The sequence below is a fragment of the Haemorhous mexicanus genome, chromosome 24 (assembly GCF_027477595.1).
Source record: "Haemorhous mexicanus isolate bHaeMex1 chromosome 24, bHaeMex1.pri, whole genome shotgun sequence".
Taxonomy (NCBI): Eukaryota; Metazoa; Chordata; class Aves; order Passeriformes; family Fringillidae; genus Haemorhous; species Haemorhous mexicanus.
In genome coordinates, this window is record NC_082364.1 from 5,081,076 (window position 1) to 5,098,995 (window position 17,920).

The 17,920-nt window shown below is 49.3% G+C and overlaps 1 protein-coding gene across 1 annotated transcript in view; it reads right to left on the reverse strand.

The window, feature by feature from the left end:
* The window catches only part of GRIK4 (glutamate ionotropic receptor kainate type subunit 4), a 142,442-nt gene that overhangs the window by 78,646 nt on the left and 45,876 nt on the right, over nucleotides 1-17,920 (reverse strand). Inside the window, exon 2 of the mRNA XM_059867217.1 lies at nucleotides 4,020-4,184. Within this exon, the coding sequence (XP_059723200.1) occupies nucleotides 4,020-4,184 (165 nt within the window). The remainder of the gene's footprint in view (nucleotides 1-4,019; nucleotides 4,185-17,920) is intronic.

Consider the following 17,920-nt stretch of genomic DNA (forward strand, 5'->3'; position numbering starts at 1 on the left):
GGGAAAAAGTGCAGGTTTTGGAAAGAAAGGAATTCAGATGGAGAGCTGGAGCCAGGCTGGAAGTGGCAGCAGCAGTTCCAGAACCCAGATCCAATTCCAGAAGGGTTTCCAGCCTCCCTGTGGGATTTAGGGAAGCAGCAAAATGTGCTCATTTTGGGAGACTGGTTACTTTAACTGCATTCACAACAAAGAGGAGCTTAAAAGGCTGAGGAGGCCAGAGGGGACAGGGTGACAAGCAGGGAAATCTGTCCTGCCCAGACATCAAAAGGAACAAGGTGGTTTAGATAAAGACATGATTAAACAAGTCGTTTTGGAGCTGCACAAAAGGAGCTGGAACATCAAACACAAAGAGAGAACAGGTTTTCCTTGAAACAGCAAAAAAAAACAAAAATAAAAAGAAAGGTTCTGCTCACAACTTGACATTGAAACCTCCTTAAAATCACACAGGAACAGCCAAAGTTTGTGTTCATTCATTCCTAAGGCTGGAAGAGCAAACCAGGCAGGAATGTGATGGATTGACTGGGATTTTACCTGCTGGAGCAGCTCAGATTTTGGGGCTCTCTTACATTAAAACACCTGAGTCAGTCAGAATGGAAAAAGGGAGAAAAACATCTCCAGAAAAAAACCCAAAACTAAAAAAATTATAATATAATATAATATAATATAATAGAAATATAACACAATATAACATAATATAACACAACACAATATAATATAACATATAAAAATAAAATAAAAAATAAAAATAAGAAATAAGAAATAAAATAAAAATAAAAATTAAAAAAAATTAAAATAAAAATAACTCTGACTCCCCATATAAAACCCCTTCCTCCCCAAAATTCTTCCTTTTCCTGTCTATGGAGTATGTGGTGCCATCCCAGCACTCCCAGATCTGTCAGCTAAGCATGGAGCTGGGATATTTAAGAGTGAATCAAGGAGTGTGGAATGTGAGAGCAGTATTAAACAGCTGTAAACAGCTTTGCAGTCACAGGTTAAAACATCTCAACAGTTTTTATTAATATTCTGTGTCATAACAAAAACCAGCAACGTATTGAAGCATTTGAAAGCCATGAAAGCCTTGAAATTTAAGTTTGGGGATCTGATTTTCCTCTGCCACCAGGATAAATCAAGAATAACATCAGTGACATTAATAGCAGAGCCATACAGAATCCAGATTATTCCTATTCTAAGAAAAGCTTCCAGACATTTTTTCCCCCTCTGAAGAAAAGGCAAATAACACACTGCAAAATTCACCAAAATCAAGACAATTTGCTGCAATTTCTACTCTAAAAATCCAAGTAAAGGAAACAAAGAAAATCACCCCAAGGTGAAAACTGGAAATGGGAGATGCCTTTTCCTCACTTGCCCTGTTTTCAATTCCTCCCCAAACACAACATTTGCTGAAACCAACAATTTCTTGCATAATATTTCATTCTCAGCCAATTATTATTCCTCTGCTGGAGAAACCTTCCAAGAGAAGAATTCCTGAGCAGTGTCACAGGCTGAAAAAAGGGCACAAATCCCTCCAATGATCCTTACAGCATCTCTGGGGTGGCTGCAATCAAGTCTGTTCCCCAAAAACAGAGCTACAGGCCAGGAATGCTGCTGCAGGCAGGATGTTTATGAGGAAAGAACAAAAATTGGGCTAAAAGTGCCACTTTTGGATGCCCAGAGAAACTGTGGCTGCCCCTGGACCCCTGGAAGTGACCAAGGACAGCTTGGGTGGAGCTTGATGAGCTTAAAGTCCCTCCCAACCCATTCCAGCCTGGGATTCTGTGGCAATTCCCATCCTTTCTGCAAGGTCTGGCCAGGGAAATTGGATCTTAATTGTTCTGGCCAGAGAAATTGGACCTTAATTGTTCTGGCCAGAGAAATTGGACTTTAAATGTTCTGGCCAGAGGAATTGGGTCTGCCTTACTGCTGTGCCAAGTTTGGGACAAGAGTGGACAAGAGAGATGGGGAAGACCAGGAAAATGTTTAGAAATGGAGCAGGGTGCAGGTCCCTGAGCTGGGCTCACTCTGGGCTGCCTCACGGGTGACAGGCTCCAAAAATAGAGCCCAGGTTCTTGCAGAGATCTCTTTCTTAACTGCACACTGCTATAAATAGAGCAAACGCTGGTGCAGGAGATGAAGGAGTGATGTGCTGATCCCACAGCCCCACGGAGCTGCTCTGCCAGCTCACCTGGAGATCCCTGAGCACTGCTGGGCAGAAAAGCCACCAAAACTCCAGGAAAAACCAGCCTGCCCCAAAGCACAACACCCTGCCACGCTTTTTGGGGATGACCCTGCAGATCACACAGCCATGGAATGCAGAATCACTACAAAACGAGTCTAAAATCCAGATTATTTACAATTATTCCTCCAGCTTTCTCGAGCCAACTGGTAATAAAAAATTATAGCCCTCCCTTGAACTCTAAAGGTCAGCTTAAAAATGATTTTAAAAGGAGGATTTCCTATTCCAAAGGGGTTTCCCTCTTACTGGAAAAAAACTATCAGAGACCTTTGGGGTTCCTTTCAAGCTGTGGGACAGTGACCCTCAATTTCTTTTTTATTCACCAGCACAGAACTGGCATATTGGGCACCCAGAGGAACAACCCTAGTAAAGAGCAGCTTCATCCAGGGACTCGAAAGTGGCATGGGAAATCTGCTGCTCTTTGGAAATCAGCTCTTCTTCATCCTCAAGATTTCAAACATCACTTGAGAAACTTCACTTAGAGTAAATAAATCTGCTGCCAATCTCAAGCTCCAGGAAGAGCTGTTCTGTTTGCTGACACACGGGATTCAACAGGGTTTTAAAAACAACTTAATTGCACCCAACTTGCCCGAGAGTCTCTTGTTTGCTCACCATTAAGCTCTTGACAAAGGATCAGCATTACCCCTGGTTATTGACAGGCAGATTAAAGGAAATTATTTGTCCCAAGCCACTGAGTGGTGGCAAAGCTCACTGGGGGCAGGGATCCTCTCAGTCCATGCCTGAGCTCACACCAGCACATTTCATCCACCTCGAATGCAAACTGCTCTGGGCAAGGAGCAGAGATGGGTTTTTTCTCTCTGCTCCCCTTTGACTCCAACAAAATCACAAGTTCAGAGTGCCAGACGGCTCCTGGGAGGAGAGCTGGGCTCTCTGGGGACGCCTCAGGTTTTATATTTTACATATATTTTATACAGGTTTTTATATTTTTCAGGTTCTGTGCTGCCTAGGTGAGTAGTTCTGAGCTTCACATCAGGGCATGGTGAGCTCTGTGCACAGAGCAGGGAGACAAAACAATTCCTGCTCCAGCTGGGCACCAAGGACAAATGACCCAAATCTCAGCCCAGGAGCACAAACCCCGTGGGCTGGAGAGAGAAAAACAAGGGTGGGACTGGCTGGGCTAAAGCTGGGATGGGACAATGAACTGCAAGGGGCAAATGGAGCAGAGCTGATCCCAGGGAGAGACCCCGGGAGCGCTCGTGCATTTTGGGGCCATTTTGGGTCATCCTGGGTTCATTTTGGGGCCATTTTGGTTCATCCTGGGTTCATTTTGGGGCCATTTTGGTTCATCCTGGGTTCATTTTGGGACCATTTTGGTTCATCTTGGGTTCATTTTGGGACCATTTTGGTTCATCTTGGGTTCATTTTGGGGCCATTTTGGGTTCACCTTGGGGTCCTTTTGGGAGCATTTTGGTTCATCCTGGGTTCATTTTGATTCATCTTGGGTTCATTTTGGTTCATCTTGGTTCATTTTGGGACCATTTTGGTTCATCTTGGGTTCATTTTGGGACCATTTTGGTTCATCTTGGGTTCATTTTGGGACCATTTTGGTCCATCTTGGGTTCATTTTGGGACCATTTTGGTTCATCTTGGGTTCATTTTGGGACCATTTTGGTTCATCTTGGGCGCAGCCCTGGCTGGGCTCTGGTGCTGCCCAAGGTGCATCCATGGAGGAGATCCTTTCAATAAATCCCTGCTTTATTCTGTAACTCTGCCCAGCCTCTGCTCCAGCCCAGCCTTCCCAAGGCACCCCTGGGGTGGTACTCACTGGTCTCTGCTGTCTCGTACTCGCTGTCCCTCAGCAGCTCGAAGATGTCCACCTCCACCCTGGCCTTGCCCGCCCGCTCGGGCGCGCGGTTGATGCGGTTCTTGGCCAGGGTGATGGAGAGCCTCTCCCCTCTGCTGCACTCCATGGGGTCATCCAGGATGGCAGCTGTGGGGGAAAAAGGTGTAGGCACGGGTTAGTTTGGGATCTGCATTCTCCTCCCTGTCCCCACGATGCTTTAAGGTTGAGCTTTCGTATTTCCCACACTCTGCACTGCGTTGGTTCAGAGCTCTGAGCTCCACACAAAGTGCCAGCAGGTTCTCCTCACAGCTCAGTCCCTCAGGACAATCCTTGTCCAGCCCCAGAGCCAAGGACACCGCTGCAGCTCCAGCCCAAAAAGTGCAAACAGCAGAGAATTGAGCAACAAACAACAGAAAATGGAACAACAGAGAGCAGACTGGGAGGGTGGGACTGCATCACCTGAGCTGGAATTGGACAGTTAACCCCAATGTGGAAATGGACCAAACGTATAAAAGTGTGAGAACTTGTGACTCAGAGTCCATCCTGGGTGTAGCCCTGGCCAGGCTCCTGAACTGTCCAAGGTGAGTCCTTTGAAAGCCTTTTAATAAATCCCCACTTCATTGCTGTAACTCTGCCCAGCCTCTGTTCCAGGTAGCCTCTCCAGCATCACCCACACTCCTGATCCCTGCAGGAGCTCTGTTTGTGCTCCTGTCACCACCAGAGCTGCCACATCCCCCTTCCCACACGTGGCCTTTCCCGCTGCTTCTCCCACTCCCCAGGCCCTGCCAGACAGGTGGGTGGTGAAATCTCTGCAGAGAAATCTCTGTTTTACCTGCTGGAATGCCACAGCACAGCCACCCACACTGCCAGGCTCCCAGCACCCACTGCCACAAGGGCTGGCTGCTCCCAGAGAGGCACATCCAGCTGCCCAACCCTAAAAACCCAGATCCAGGCACTGCCTCACATCCTAACAAAGGCAGAACGTCCCCAAAAACCCCGGGATGGTTCCTTTGGGGGAGCACTGAGAGGGTGCTGAGGAGCTGGAATATTTCAGGAAGCACGTGGGCAGCCCTGGGTGGGGAGGAACAAATATTTTTCAAGCAGAAGGCTCCTGGCTCTTGAACTCAGCTGCTGGGGCTGCCACTGAGATCTGCGGCAGGCAGAGGGAGGTGGGGAGGGGCATTACCTTTGTTTTTTGGAGGGAAGGGGAAAAGGATTCAGGGGTGGAGCATTCAGGGCAGAATTTCCCCAGGAGCTGGCACCCCAGGGGGTTTATCCTGGCTAACACAGAACACAGATTTTCCATTTAATCTGGGGGAGAGCAGTGCTGCTGCTTGCTCTGTGCAGTAAAAAAGCACCAATTCTTGTCTTCCCTCCCCAAAATATCCCTCCACGGGGAGAGGTGCCCTTCAGCACTGCTCAGGGGCTGGGGAGCAGAGCAGGGATCTCTGCTGGCTCCTGGCAGGGAAAAAGGGAACTCCCTGGGTGCCCTGCTGGGGCTTTGGAACCTGTCCTTGTGCTGTGGGGAGGGAAGGAAAAGGGGGAGGAAAAGGGGGAGGGGGGAGGAAAAGGGGGAGGGGGGAGGAAAAGGGAAAAGGGGGGAGGAAAAGGGAAAAGGGGGAGGATTCCAGGGAGGGAGGGAGGAAGGAAGGATTCCAGGGAGGATTCCAGGAAGTAAGGAAGGATTCCAGGAAGGATTCCAGGAAGGAAGGAAGGATTCCAGGAAGGTTCTTGAGCTGCAGCAGGTTTGGGTTTGGGGCTTTTTTTTTGGTAGGGAAAAGCAGAAATGAGCTGGGAAGTGAAACTAAGCCCATCAGGGAGGCCCCCTGAGCCCTAGGGGCGAGGCACAAAGCACACAGAGCTCTGGAAGGCAGAGCTGGCTGGGACCAGGGTTAGAGCAGCACAGGGATGCTGAGCTGGAGGTGGGATTGAGGGACCCACAGAGGGATCTGGGCTGTGCCCCAAGGTCCTCATTGCTCCCCTCACTGCCCCACAGAGCCCCCAGCACAGCCCAGACCCCCCTGGCTGGAGCCCAGCTCCTTTTCTTTGGTTTTCCTGCCCCCAAGACTTGGACCCAGCCCCAAAACTCAAAGCCCAGCTGGATTTCAGCCCCTCTTCCTCTCAGGGCTCTTTTCCCAGCCTTGCCCTGCTCATCCCAGGGGGATCTTTACTCTCCTGGAACAACTGCAGAGCCTCTCCAGGTCCCAGCCCTGCAAGCCCAAAGCTGGCCCACACCAGCCTGATTCCCTTCATATCCTGAAAATACTCAACAATTCCCTCTTTTCCTATCTTTTCCCAGTTTTATGGGAGTTAAATTGAGTTCATCCTAATCTCATTATGCCACAAAAAGGGTTGTGCTTTCCTCCAAGGCCAGGAGCAGGGCTCTTAGGATATGAACATGGCTGATGACTTCCTTTAATTAGAACAAAGCTGGGAGTGCAATTTGCCACCAACTCCACTTTTCCAGGAGAGAAGCAGAGGAGAAAGTTCTTGTGGAAACTCTTCCTGCAGCCCTGCTGCCAGGGAAGGGTAAATCCATGATGAGCATCACCAAGTGCAGCTCCTGCTCAGGTGCTGACTGTGTGAAATTAAAGATCAGCACTGGGGGAGGGGATGTCAGCATTCTCAGATTCATCAGTTTCTAATTTAAAGCTTCAAAAATCACTAAATTGGGGAATGTTTTCATGTATTTTCCTAATTGGCAGCTTTTAAACAAAATCCACTTCCACTAATGCAGAGTTAAGTGATTTTTAAGTATAAAAATAGTCAAAACCAAAGCATTGTGAACACTTTCCTCAAGCCAGCTAAGCAAAAAAAAAAGTTTGCACAGAGCTTTTTTTTAATTTCTGTGCAGGGTGGGAATTTCTATTCTTATTTTTGAGAATCTTGTAAAATTCCCTGAAGGTGAAGAGGGGAGGGGAAAGGGGAAGAAGGGAAGGGGAAGAAGGGAAGGGGAAGGGGAAGTGACCCAAAATAACAACAGCAAAACTCTTTTACCTGCTCAGCTCTGATTGAATTTGAACTTTGAGAGCAAATACAAGAAAAAAGGGGAAAAGTGCAGGTTTTGGAAAGAAAGGAATTCAGATGGAGAGCTGGAGCCAGGCTGGAAGTGGCAGCAGCACATCCAGAACCCAGATCCAATTCCAGAAGGGTTTCCAGCTTCCCTGTAGGATTTAGGGAAGCAGCAAAATGTGCTCATTTTGGGAGACTGGTTACTTTAACTAAATATTAAACCAGCCCCCAGGACTAGGGAGGTAATGAGGCTGAACTAATCTTTATTTATTAAAGCTGGAGGATGAAAAAAGGTCATTTAATGTTTAAAAAAGGTTGGTTTTAAAGCTTCATGGCTCGGGACACCGTGCCAAAGCCCATCTAATGGTGGCATCATTAAGAATGAACGAAAATCTTTCTAGAAATTCCCTTTCATCTCTTCCTGTCTGTTAAACAGGGGAAGGTGCATCGAGTGAATCTTTAATCCTGAAGACTTACAGCAAAGTCTTTGAACTTTGTTGCCCTCAAAAATCACTTCTGTCTTCCCCATCATGAGAAATGTCACCAGTCCAGACTGCTGCTCCAGGAATGATGAGGAAAATGTTGCAGAGGGAGCCAGGAGCACCTGGACCTGCAGTGCCTGGCTCAGGATTTCCCAGGCACTGAGTGAAGCCACCAGGACTGAGATTTTCTCAGGAAGAACATCTCTTCCCATGGGCTGCTCCAATTCTGACAGGAAAAACATCCCTTGTACTATAATAATTAGCTTTTTTTCCATTTCCTCGGATTTTCCATACAATTAACAGATTCCCCTACAATTAACACAAATCCATGCTCCAGAAGCACCAGGCCAGTTTGTCCCTTTGGAGCAGCTGGGTAAAAATCAATCAAGGTTCAAGCAACAAGTGCCTGGCACTGCAAATCTCCAGCAGGCACATTTCAAAGGCAATGCTCAAAGTTTAGGATTTAAGAAGAAGCAGGAAAAAGAAGGGTGAAATTGGGAGGCAGAGAAATGCAAGGGATGGGATGGCACTTTCTGAGAAAAGCAGATTTTAGTGACTGTCCTGCAGGGAATTTTAAGGCATTGGGGATGGGGGTGAGGAAGAATTGGAGCTCTCTGCTGAGGAAGGAGCTGGGAAAAGAGGAATTGGAGCTCTCTGCTGAGGCTGGAGCTGGGAAAGAGGAATTGGAGCTCTCTGCTGAGGAAGGAGCTGGGAAAAAGGAATTGGAGCTCTCTGCTGAGGCTGGAGCTGGGAAAGAGGAATTGGAGCTCTCTGCTGAGGAAGGAGCTGGGAAAAGAGGAATTGGAGCTCTCTGCTGAGCCAGGAGATGGGAAAAGAGGAATTGGAGCTCTGCTGAGGAAGGAGCTGGGAAAAAGGAATTGGAGCTCTCTGCTGAGGCTGGAGTTGGGAAAGAGGAATTGGAGCTCTCTGCTGAGGAAGGAGCTGGGAAAGAGGAATTGGAGCTCTCTGTGAGCCAGGAGCTGGGAAAAGAGGAATTGGAGCTCTCTGATGAGGCTGGAGCTGGGGAAAGAGGAATTGGAGCTCTCTGCTGAGGCAGGAGCTGCACAAGGAGCTCCCTGTGGCTTCCCCAAGCCCACCTGGGATGGGGCCATGTGGCTGCAGCCCTTCCAGCCCTGAGCACAGCCAGCTGTGGCAGCAGATGCTCAACCCCTTCTGCCTCTTCCTGCCAGGGGGAGGGAGACCATCCATCCCTCACCCCACACATCCCTTCCTCACCCCAAACACACCCATCCCTCACCCCAAACACACCCATCCCTCGCCCCCCCAGCTCAGCTGTGCCTCTCTGTGCCAAAGCAGTGGCACAGGCAGGGCTGTCCCTGTGCTCCCAAGCCAGGTGAGGCACAGCCCCCCTCTGACAGTGCCCAGGCAGCTCAGCCAGCTCTGAATTCCACCCTGAGCAGCCCCAGCTGGGCTGAGGAGCAGGAGGGCTCCATCCTGCCTCCCCCAGGGCCGTGGGGCTCCTGGAGCTCTGCCTGCCCCAGCCCCACTCCCACGTGCACTCGGACAGGCTGAGCCCGCGGGCAGCCAGCTCCAGCAGCGCTGCCCAGCCCCTGGTTCATCCCAAACCTAATGAAATCACATTTTATAACAATAACAGGGAACAGATGCCACTGCAAGGATTACACACAGCCACAACAAACTGTGTGCAGCTGACCTTTCCCCTTCCCCTTTTCCTTCGAGGCTTTTTTTCTTTTTTCTTTTTAATTTACATTTTCTCAGATGCTTTTTATACCTTTGAAATGGAAAGTCATACTCAGAAACTCGATCTCCATCTCAAGGCATCTCTTGAAAATGTAGATTTAGCACAGCACTGGCTTGGCAAACAGGATATTTCACTGTTCATAACCTGTCCCTCCAAGTGAAAAACACATAAAGGTACCTGCAATATTTCCTAAATGTCCCCAGTGACAGGTTAAGATCACACCTACAACCTCTTCTGATTTATGCTGTAAACACAGCCACAGGACCAGTGAGCTTGGAAAAGACCTCTGGGATTATTAAATCCACAGCTCTGAGTGCCACCAGTCCCGTCCTTCCCTGGACACCTCCAGGGCTGGGGACACCAAACCTCCCTGGGCAGCCCCTGCCAGTATTTCACAACCTTTCCATGGGGAAATTCCTGCTGATTCCACCCTGAGCCATTCCCTCTGCTCCTGTCCCTGTCCCTGGGAGCAGATCCCAAATCCCCCTGGCTGTCCCCTCTGGAATTTGCAGGCAACCCCAACAAGGGAAGAGATGGAAATCTTGACTCCATCTTTCACAAGGCTGATTTATTATTTTACGATCTGTATCATATTAAAAGAAAATGCTACACTAAAACTATACTAAAGAACAGAAGAAAGGGTTTCAGAAGGCTGGCAAAGAATGATAATAAAATCTTGGGACTGACCAGAGAGCCTGACAGAGCTGGACTGGGATTGGTCATCAAGTAGAAACAACCACATGAGACCAATCAAAGATTTTGGAAAACCATCTCCAGACCATGTTCCACAGCCATCAGACAGTTATTGTTTACATTTCTCTTCTGAGGTTTCTCAGAAGAAGAAATCCTAGGAGAAATTTTTTTCTCAGGAGAAAATTTTTCAGAAAATTTTCTCCGAAATTTTTTCTCAGGAGCAAAAAATCCTACCAAAAGGATTTTTCAGAAAACAGGTCTGTGCCATTCCCCTCCTGGCAGGAGTTGTGCAGAGCCACAAGGTTCAGCCCTGAGCCTCCTTTTCCCCAGGCTGAGCACTGTCCCAGCTCCCTGAGCCCTGTCCCAGCTCCCTGAGCCCCTTCCAAACTCCCTGAGCCCTCCCTGAGCCCCTTCCCAGCTCCCTGAGCCCCTTCCCAGCTCCCTGAGCCCTCCCTGAGCCCCTTCCCAGCTCCCTCAGCCCTCCCTGAGCCCCTTCCCAGCTCCCTCAGCCCTCCCTGAGCCCCTTCCCAGCTCCCTGAGCCCCTTCCCAGCTCCCTGAGCCCCTTCCCAGCTCCCTGAGCCCCTTCCCAGCTCCCTGAGCCCCTTCCCAGCTCCCTGAGCCCCTTCCCAGCTCCCTGAGCCCCTTCCCAGCTCCCTGAGCCCCTTCCCAGCTCCCTGAGCCCCTTCCCAGCTCCCTGAGCCCCTTCCCAGCTCCCTGAGCCCCTTCCCAGCTCCCTGAGCCCCTTCCCAGCTCCCTGAGCCCCTTCCCAGCTCCCTGAGCCCCTTCCCAGCTCCCTGAGCCCCTTCCCAGCTCCCTGAGCCCCCTCCCAGCTCCCTGAGCCCCCTCCCAGCTCCCTCAGCCCCCTCCCAGCTCCCTCAGCCCCTTCCCAGCTCCCTCAGCCCCCTCCCAGCTCCCTCAGCCCCTTCCCAGCTCCCTCAGCCCTCCCTCAGCCCCCTCCCATCTCTCTCCCAGCCCCTTCCCAGCTCCCTGAGCCCCTCCATGTCTCTCATTCCATGAGGAGCCCGGAGCTGGACACAGAATTCCAGGTGGCTCCTGCTGGCCACGCCACTCCCCAGTGCTCAAACCCTCTCTGCCCCCTTGATCAGACTCAGAGCTGCAATCCCAGTCCAGCCCAGTCCAGCTGCCCAGGAGTTCCAGTACCTGCCACTGGAGCCGACCACTCCTCCCTCTGCAAACCAGGAAACCCCAAAGAACTCCAGGAAAACATTTCATTCTTCAAACACCCTGAGTGTCCTGCTGAGGAACATCAGGAGATGCCCCAGGATCTCCACATCTCCCCATCCTCCTGAACTCCAAACCCACGAGGCTGCAGGGTCAGCTGATTAAAAATTGTTGCCAAAATTGCCTTTTTTTTGTGCTTTTCTGCTCTGCTGAATAAAGTATCAACCCTCCAGGCTGTCAGTACAGTAAAGGAGAAGAAATTTGCACAGTTCCTCATTACAGGGCTGTCAAGTGGAGCTCCAGTGGAGAAACAGGTGGGATTGTATTTCCATTATAATCTCTGAAGTGCTGCTTAAAAATAAAATAAAAAGGCGTCAACACGCTATTACTCTGTGAGGAGAGAGCACCTCATCAAGGAAGAAGAGAAGATCTGAAAACATAAAATCTCCTTCACAAAGAGGTTTGATCATGTTTGTCTGGTCAGGGGAGCAGAGGGCTATTTACTGCTCTTGGCCAGCACTGGAAATCTGCATTTAAATGGAGCTTCCCTCTCATTGCTGCTATCCTGAGAGAGAAAATTCAGGGGAGATGTGATAAAAACAGCTGAGGGCTTTAGTTCCTGCTGCTTGAAACACAATCTCTCTTTTATCTTCTTTAATAACTGCTTTGTGTACATAAAATCAGAATTACACTCCCCAAGACCTGGAGCTTGCAGGAAAAATGGAGCAGGAATGTGGTGATGTGTCCATCATGCTGGGATGAAAAACCTCAGTGGGACCATCCCTGGATCCCAGCAAACACCATCCCTCTGGGGCAGGCAGGTAAAAACCCTCCAGGCTCCTCACCTCACCTGATTTTGGAAACATAAATCCCACTCCGAGGCAGCAGCAAACACCCTGAGCACCAAGAGAGGAGCAAAAAGGCACAAAAAGAGAAGAAAAGGGTCTAAAATGGGAAATTCCCATCCAGAGCTGGCTCAGGGGGGCTGAACCCACCCTCTGGTATCAAGGCAGGGCAGGAAATTGATTTTAAAGGGAAACTCCTGTGGGTTTTCACAGCCAGACTTAAAGCACTGCAGCTGTGGAGAAAATCCTAAACTGGGGATTTAAACATTGGGATTTAAACATTGGGATTTAAATATTGGGGTTGTGAGCAGTTAAGTCCCACTCCAGGCCCTGAAAAACCTGCCAAGAGAATTCCCAAAACCAAGGAGAGAAAAGCAAGGAGAAGGAGGGATTGGGGATTGAACCTTCCCGAGGTGTAGGGCCAGGGAATGGGATTTGGCTCTGAAAGGGACAGGCTGGACCACCAGGGGCTCTGCTGCCTGTCCCCAAACCCCCCAAACCAGGGAATTCCAGGCACCAGGAGCTTGTTTCTGCACGGGTCAATGTGGGGGGCTGGGATGGCATTTTCTGTTTGCCCTGGAACTTTGCTCCCAGCAGCAGCTCCCCACAGCACTGCCCTCTAATCCACATTTTCAGCACCTCTGCCAAGCCCCATCTGTCAAACTGGACCAGAGTTTGCCAACAATCCAAGCTCCCTGCGTGGCCACCCACATCCCCTAAATGCCTAAATCTTATTTTCTTAGGAATCCAGCCTAAAACCACTGACCCGAGTTGGGAAGATCATTTTTCTGCCTGTCTCTTGCTTCCATAATGTCAAGCAGAGTTTCCAAAGGAGGTTTTTCTGCCCATTTTCGGGGTCTCAGGTGACTGGCAGCAGCTGTGGTTTTGTAGGAAGAGAGCACTGGGAAGCCCTGGTGGGGCCAATAAACTTGGCAAGACCAAGAAATGAGCAACAACTTAATTAAGTCAGTGGAGAGTATAAATATAAGAAAAATAACCACACAAACCCCAAGTGCCACTGCCAGGCAAGCAAAATGAATGAGGAAGGAAGAAACAATGGGTAAAGTTCTGAGTTAAAAAAAAAAAACAAAAATCAACAAAAAAAGCCAACAAACAAACGGGGAAGTCCAGCAGGATTTACAGCTCTGATGATGGATTTGAGAGATGGAAATGAATAATGGAGCTGTGGGATTTGGGGAGCAGGCAGGAAAGGACCCAGACCCCACAAAATACCCTCAATAAATGTGTTTTGTAGCCACAACCCCACAAAATCCCAGAGCTCCATCCCCAGAGGTGGCTGAGTTTCAGTGGCCATCCCAGCCCACACAGAGATCTGCAGCACTTTGGGATTTCCTGACTGCCAGGGATTTCAGGAGAGAAGCATTCCCAAACCTGGCACTTTGCCTTGCAGGGGAAACCACTTCCTGAAGCTCCTTCTGGCCACGGGCTGGAAAAGACCTCAAAGATCATCCAGCCACCACCATGGTCACTAAACCCTGTCCTCGAGTGCCACAGCCACACTTTTTTGGAACAATTTCAGGGATGGTGACTCCACCACCATCCTGGGCAGCCTGGGCCAGCGCTTGGCAGCCTTTCCACGGAGAAATTTTTCCTAATTTCTAATCCAGACCTCCCCTGGCACAACTTGAGGCCATTTCCTCTGATCCTGGGGAGGATGAGACAGCAGGTTACAGGATTTAAGGAACTGGGGATCCCTCTACAGCCCCTGAATTTCCATTAAGGGGAGCTTTAATGGCCATTTTCCTCTGAACCCTTCTGGATATCTCAGCATTTAAAGAGCATTTGCTCTTCTCCCAGCACCTCACAGCTTTGCTGATCCCTCCCAGGCCGACAGGGGATGCACAGCTCAGCCCAAAGGATGCAGAGGGGAAATTCCAGGTCCTGGATTCCCCCCTCCAGTGATTAATCCACACACAGACACAGGAAACAGCCTTAGATGTACCCCCAATATCAAAGTGAGGAGGGGGAAACCACTGTGGAAGGATCTGGGGGTTTGCTTGCATTAATGTGGAGAATTTAGAGAGATTTTGCACCTCTTGTATTCCTGTTCCAGATCACTGGCCACTGCTGCTGTGACAAATCTCTAAAAGATGGACCCAGGGACAAGGAGCGACCATGCAGGATGTAGATATGGCAATTGCTGTAAAGATATGAGCCAGACAAATGAGAGGTGCAATGATTTTCATTCTCTCATGATGGATGGAGAGTGAAGAGATAAAGGGACTCCTCAAGGTTTTCCAGGACCACGTGGCAAATAAACAGATTGAATGTGCCAGGAGGCTTCAGGAAGCCTTGTTTGGAGACTCAGCCTCTCTGCCACCAAAACCTGACAATTCTGCCTCAGTCCTCAGCACTACAAACAGATCTTTTTGGGAGCTGGGAATCCCTGGAAGCAGGAATGTGTGTAAAGATCAGTGGGTCAATGCCACGTGGCTGAGCATGGATGGAAGAGCCAAACTGTGTCTGGGAGCCTTTGGGATGGAAAGGACCTCAGAGATCATCAAATCCCAGCTCCTTGCCATGGGCAGGGAGAAGTTCCATGGGCAGGGAGAAGTTCCATGGACAGGAGCACCTTCCATGGACAGGGAGAAGTTCCATGGACAGGGAGAAATTCCATGGACAGGGAGAAGCTCCATGGGCAGGGAGAAATTCCATGGGCAGGGAGAAGTTCCATGGGCAGGGGGAAGTTCCATGGGCAGGAACACCTTCCATGAGCAGGAACACCTCCCCCTAAACCTGTCTGCTCCAACAGAAGAGCAGAAAAGATGAATAAAGTTGGGAAAAGGTCACATTGGGAACCTCACCTCTCTTGAAGAGGATCCAGATGTCCTAAAGCACGTAAAAGAGTTTGATCCAGGTATAAAATTACACTTGAGCCCTTCCCCTGAGGTGCCTCAGGATTGTTTTCATCCCTGAGCTGCCCTGACAGAACAAACACCTTTTGCTGCTGAGTCACACTGGAATGAGATGCTGAGGAGCTGCCACAGCAGATGTGGAAGCCCTTCAGATCCAATCCTGATCAATCTGCACAGCCTGGATTTATTTATTTCTTGCCACTCAGCCTCCAGCTGATGCAGTGGGTTGCTTTAATGCCTCCCTGCCTTCCCTCGTTAGTATGCTCTGCCCACTGCCATCCTTCTCCCCTGATGGCTTCTCCCCTGACTTCTGGATGGGAAAGAGAAACAGCAATTTGCTTTTCCCTGCACTCTGACATGGTTTTCCCTGCCTTTCTATCCATCTCAGCAGCACACTGCTAATTCATCTAATCCCAGGGTACTTTTTCTGGTCGTTTGGATCCAAAAAAAAATTTTAAAAAAAGACAGCTCCACTTTGTTTTTTTAGATGGCTTTTTGAGAGAAGGATCTGCAGAGCCCTGAGTGAGTGAAGTGATGCACAGCAACATCCTCGCTCGGAGCAATTTGTCTCAGCATCCTCTGGAGACCACCCCTGAGCAGGGGGGATGTCAAACATTGCCTGGAGAATCCCGGGCACAACAGAAAAAACAACCACAAAATCCTTAAAAAGTTCCTCCAAGTTTTCCCAGAGAACCTCTGAGGTTTCTCCTGCAAGGCTCTCCAGTGTGGGTAAAGAAGAACTTTTGGGCAAACAGCTTTTGCTTTCAGCTTGGGAGCTCATTACAGATTCTCCTGCATCTGGAAAAGTTTTAAAAACACCACACAGAAACTGGAGAGGCCAAGTGAAGAGCAAGAAAGGAAGAGAGGAAAAGCAAGGCTACAGGAAAGGCTCAGCTGCAGAGAGTAAATTAAAGCAGACACAAAAACTCTTAGTGAACAAGGCTGAACAAACCGAAGGAAAAGCTGTTCCAGGCTCCTGGGATGTCAGGAATGATGGAAGAGCTGCTGGGGCTGGGGAGGAATCAGCACCAGCCCTGGGTGAGGATTGAGATGTTCCAGAGCCAGCCAGGCTTGCAGAGCAGAGTGGAGTGAATTACATCCCCTGCAGTCTGCTCAGAAGCTTCTTCCAGGGGATCCTGAATTAGTGACATTAATGCAGCAAGGAACTGGATCAGGCTCCCAGTGATAAGCTTAATTAAACAACAGAGTTATCCATAGGCTGGGGTTTATGTTATAAATAAGCAACATTTATACTGATTAATTGAAGTCATGGTTCAGATCATTAAATCCTCCTCCTTCCAACCATCTTAATGAGGATACCTGAGCAGCTGAAGGCAGCAGTGATGTCTGACACTTGCAAGCCTCAGCACTCACTTTGGGCAGGGCAGGGGACAGGGGGCCTTGCCAAGGCTCCTTCCCACTGCCTGGAATTGCTGTGGCTGGTCCTGAATTTCTGCTGGGGGTTTCTGGGGCTCTGCTGGGGGCTCCCTCTCACTGCTGTCACCTGAGGAGTCAGGGCTGGCAGCCTCAGGCAGCACCACGTTCCCAGTACTTCTCCAAGTCTGTAAAAGACTTCTTAACACAGCAATGAAAACATCTTGGAGACAGCCAGCCGTGTCAGCTGCCCTCACAAATCCAATTCTTTTTCATTATCCCAGCCAGAACGAGCCTGCCTGGAGGAACAGGGCTGCTTTATCATCCTGCCCTGCCTCTTCCCACGGGAGAAATGTCCTGGGCCACGTCTGGGACAGCAAACTGTGACCTCCTCAGCAAATCCCCAACCCTGTCACCCACTCCTGGCCATCCCTCTCACCTCATTCCATGCTCACAACACCACCCTGCAGAGTTATAGGGGAGAACCCTTCTGAAAGGCTTCACTCCATGAGATTGGAGGTTTAGAGATGATAAAATTCCCACCCCAGAGTCGCTCTGAGCCGGGATCAATTAAGGATCATCTCTAACACTTATGCTAATTGGAATTATGAAAGCAGAGCAGACCCTTTGTCCCTTCCTTTTCAGCTTTCTGCTCCTTCCTCCCCGAGCCTGAGAGGTTTTATACAGCTCTCATATTTCAGAGAGTGGCCTTGGTGCTCTGAAGTGAAAAGCCAGCTTGGGAGACCATGGCTTGCTCCAGCTCATCCATCACATCTGCTCCCAAACCCAGTGGTTATTAAAAATTAGAGCTGGTCAAATTATTGTTATATTTTGACACATGGAGAATATTATTATCATCCTTCCCTGCTACCCCCAATCCCTGCTCATGAATCATTCATGAGTCTCTCCTGATTCCTGCAGAAGAGCTGAGCTCCTACTTAGTGCCAGACAGATTTTGTGCCCAAGGAGCAAAGCCACGCTGGAGGGAGGCCCTGGAGGGAGCCAAGATGAGGCTCCAGGGCTCTGATGAGCCCATCAAATGGTCCCAACAAATTCTGCAAGGCTGATTTCCAGCCCCCCTTCATCTCCTCCAGCCTTTTCACCTTTTTCTTAACACAATCCCATCAGATTGGGAACTGACTAATGGTGACAATAATAAAATAAACTTCATTTTGGATCAGTTGCAGGACTGGGGCTATTTCCTCCATCTCTTCACCATCCCAGAAATTGTATTTTAAATGGATAACAACGATTGTGAGGGGCCAGTTATTACCTTGAAACCTTGCATTTTGATATATCCAAAGCTGTTCTCTTATATAAATAACAGTTATTACTGTAAAGTGATTTTCCCCTTTCTCCACTTCCAAAGAGTTCCTGCAGGAGATGGTGGAGAAAATGGATTCCATTAATGCCTCACTCAGGCCTTGTTGCTTTCATCCTTCAACTCCCATCATTAATCTCCTCATGTGTCTTTAAACAAATGTCATTCATTCATTCCACACCTCTCTGGCAGCAATTCTTCCCCTTCCTTCCCCCCAGTCCCCTTTTCCAGTTAAACAGGAGCTCGTCAGAGCTGTGCTCCTGCCAGGCAGGGAAAAGCAGCTTGGCCAGGCAGTTTCCTGCTAATTACAAGGAAAAACAGGAGAGCCACAATGAGGGGGGACACGGAAACCTTGGAAGATCACTGAAGGGACA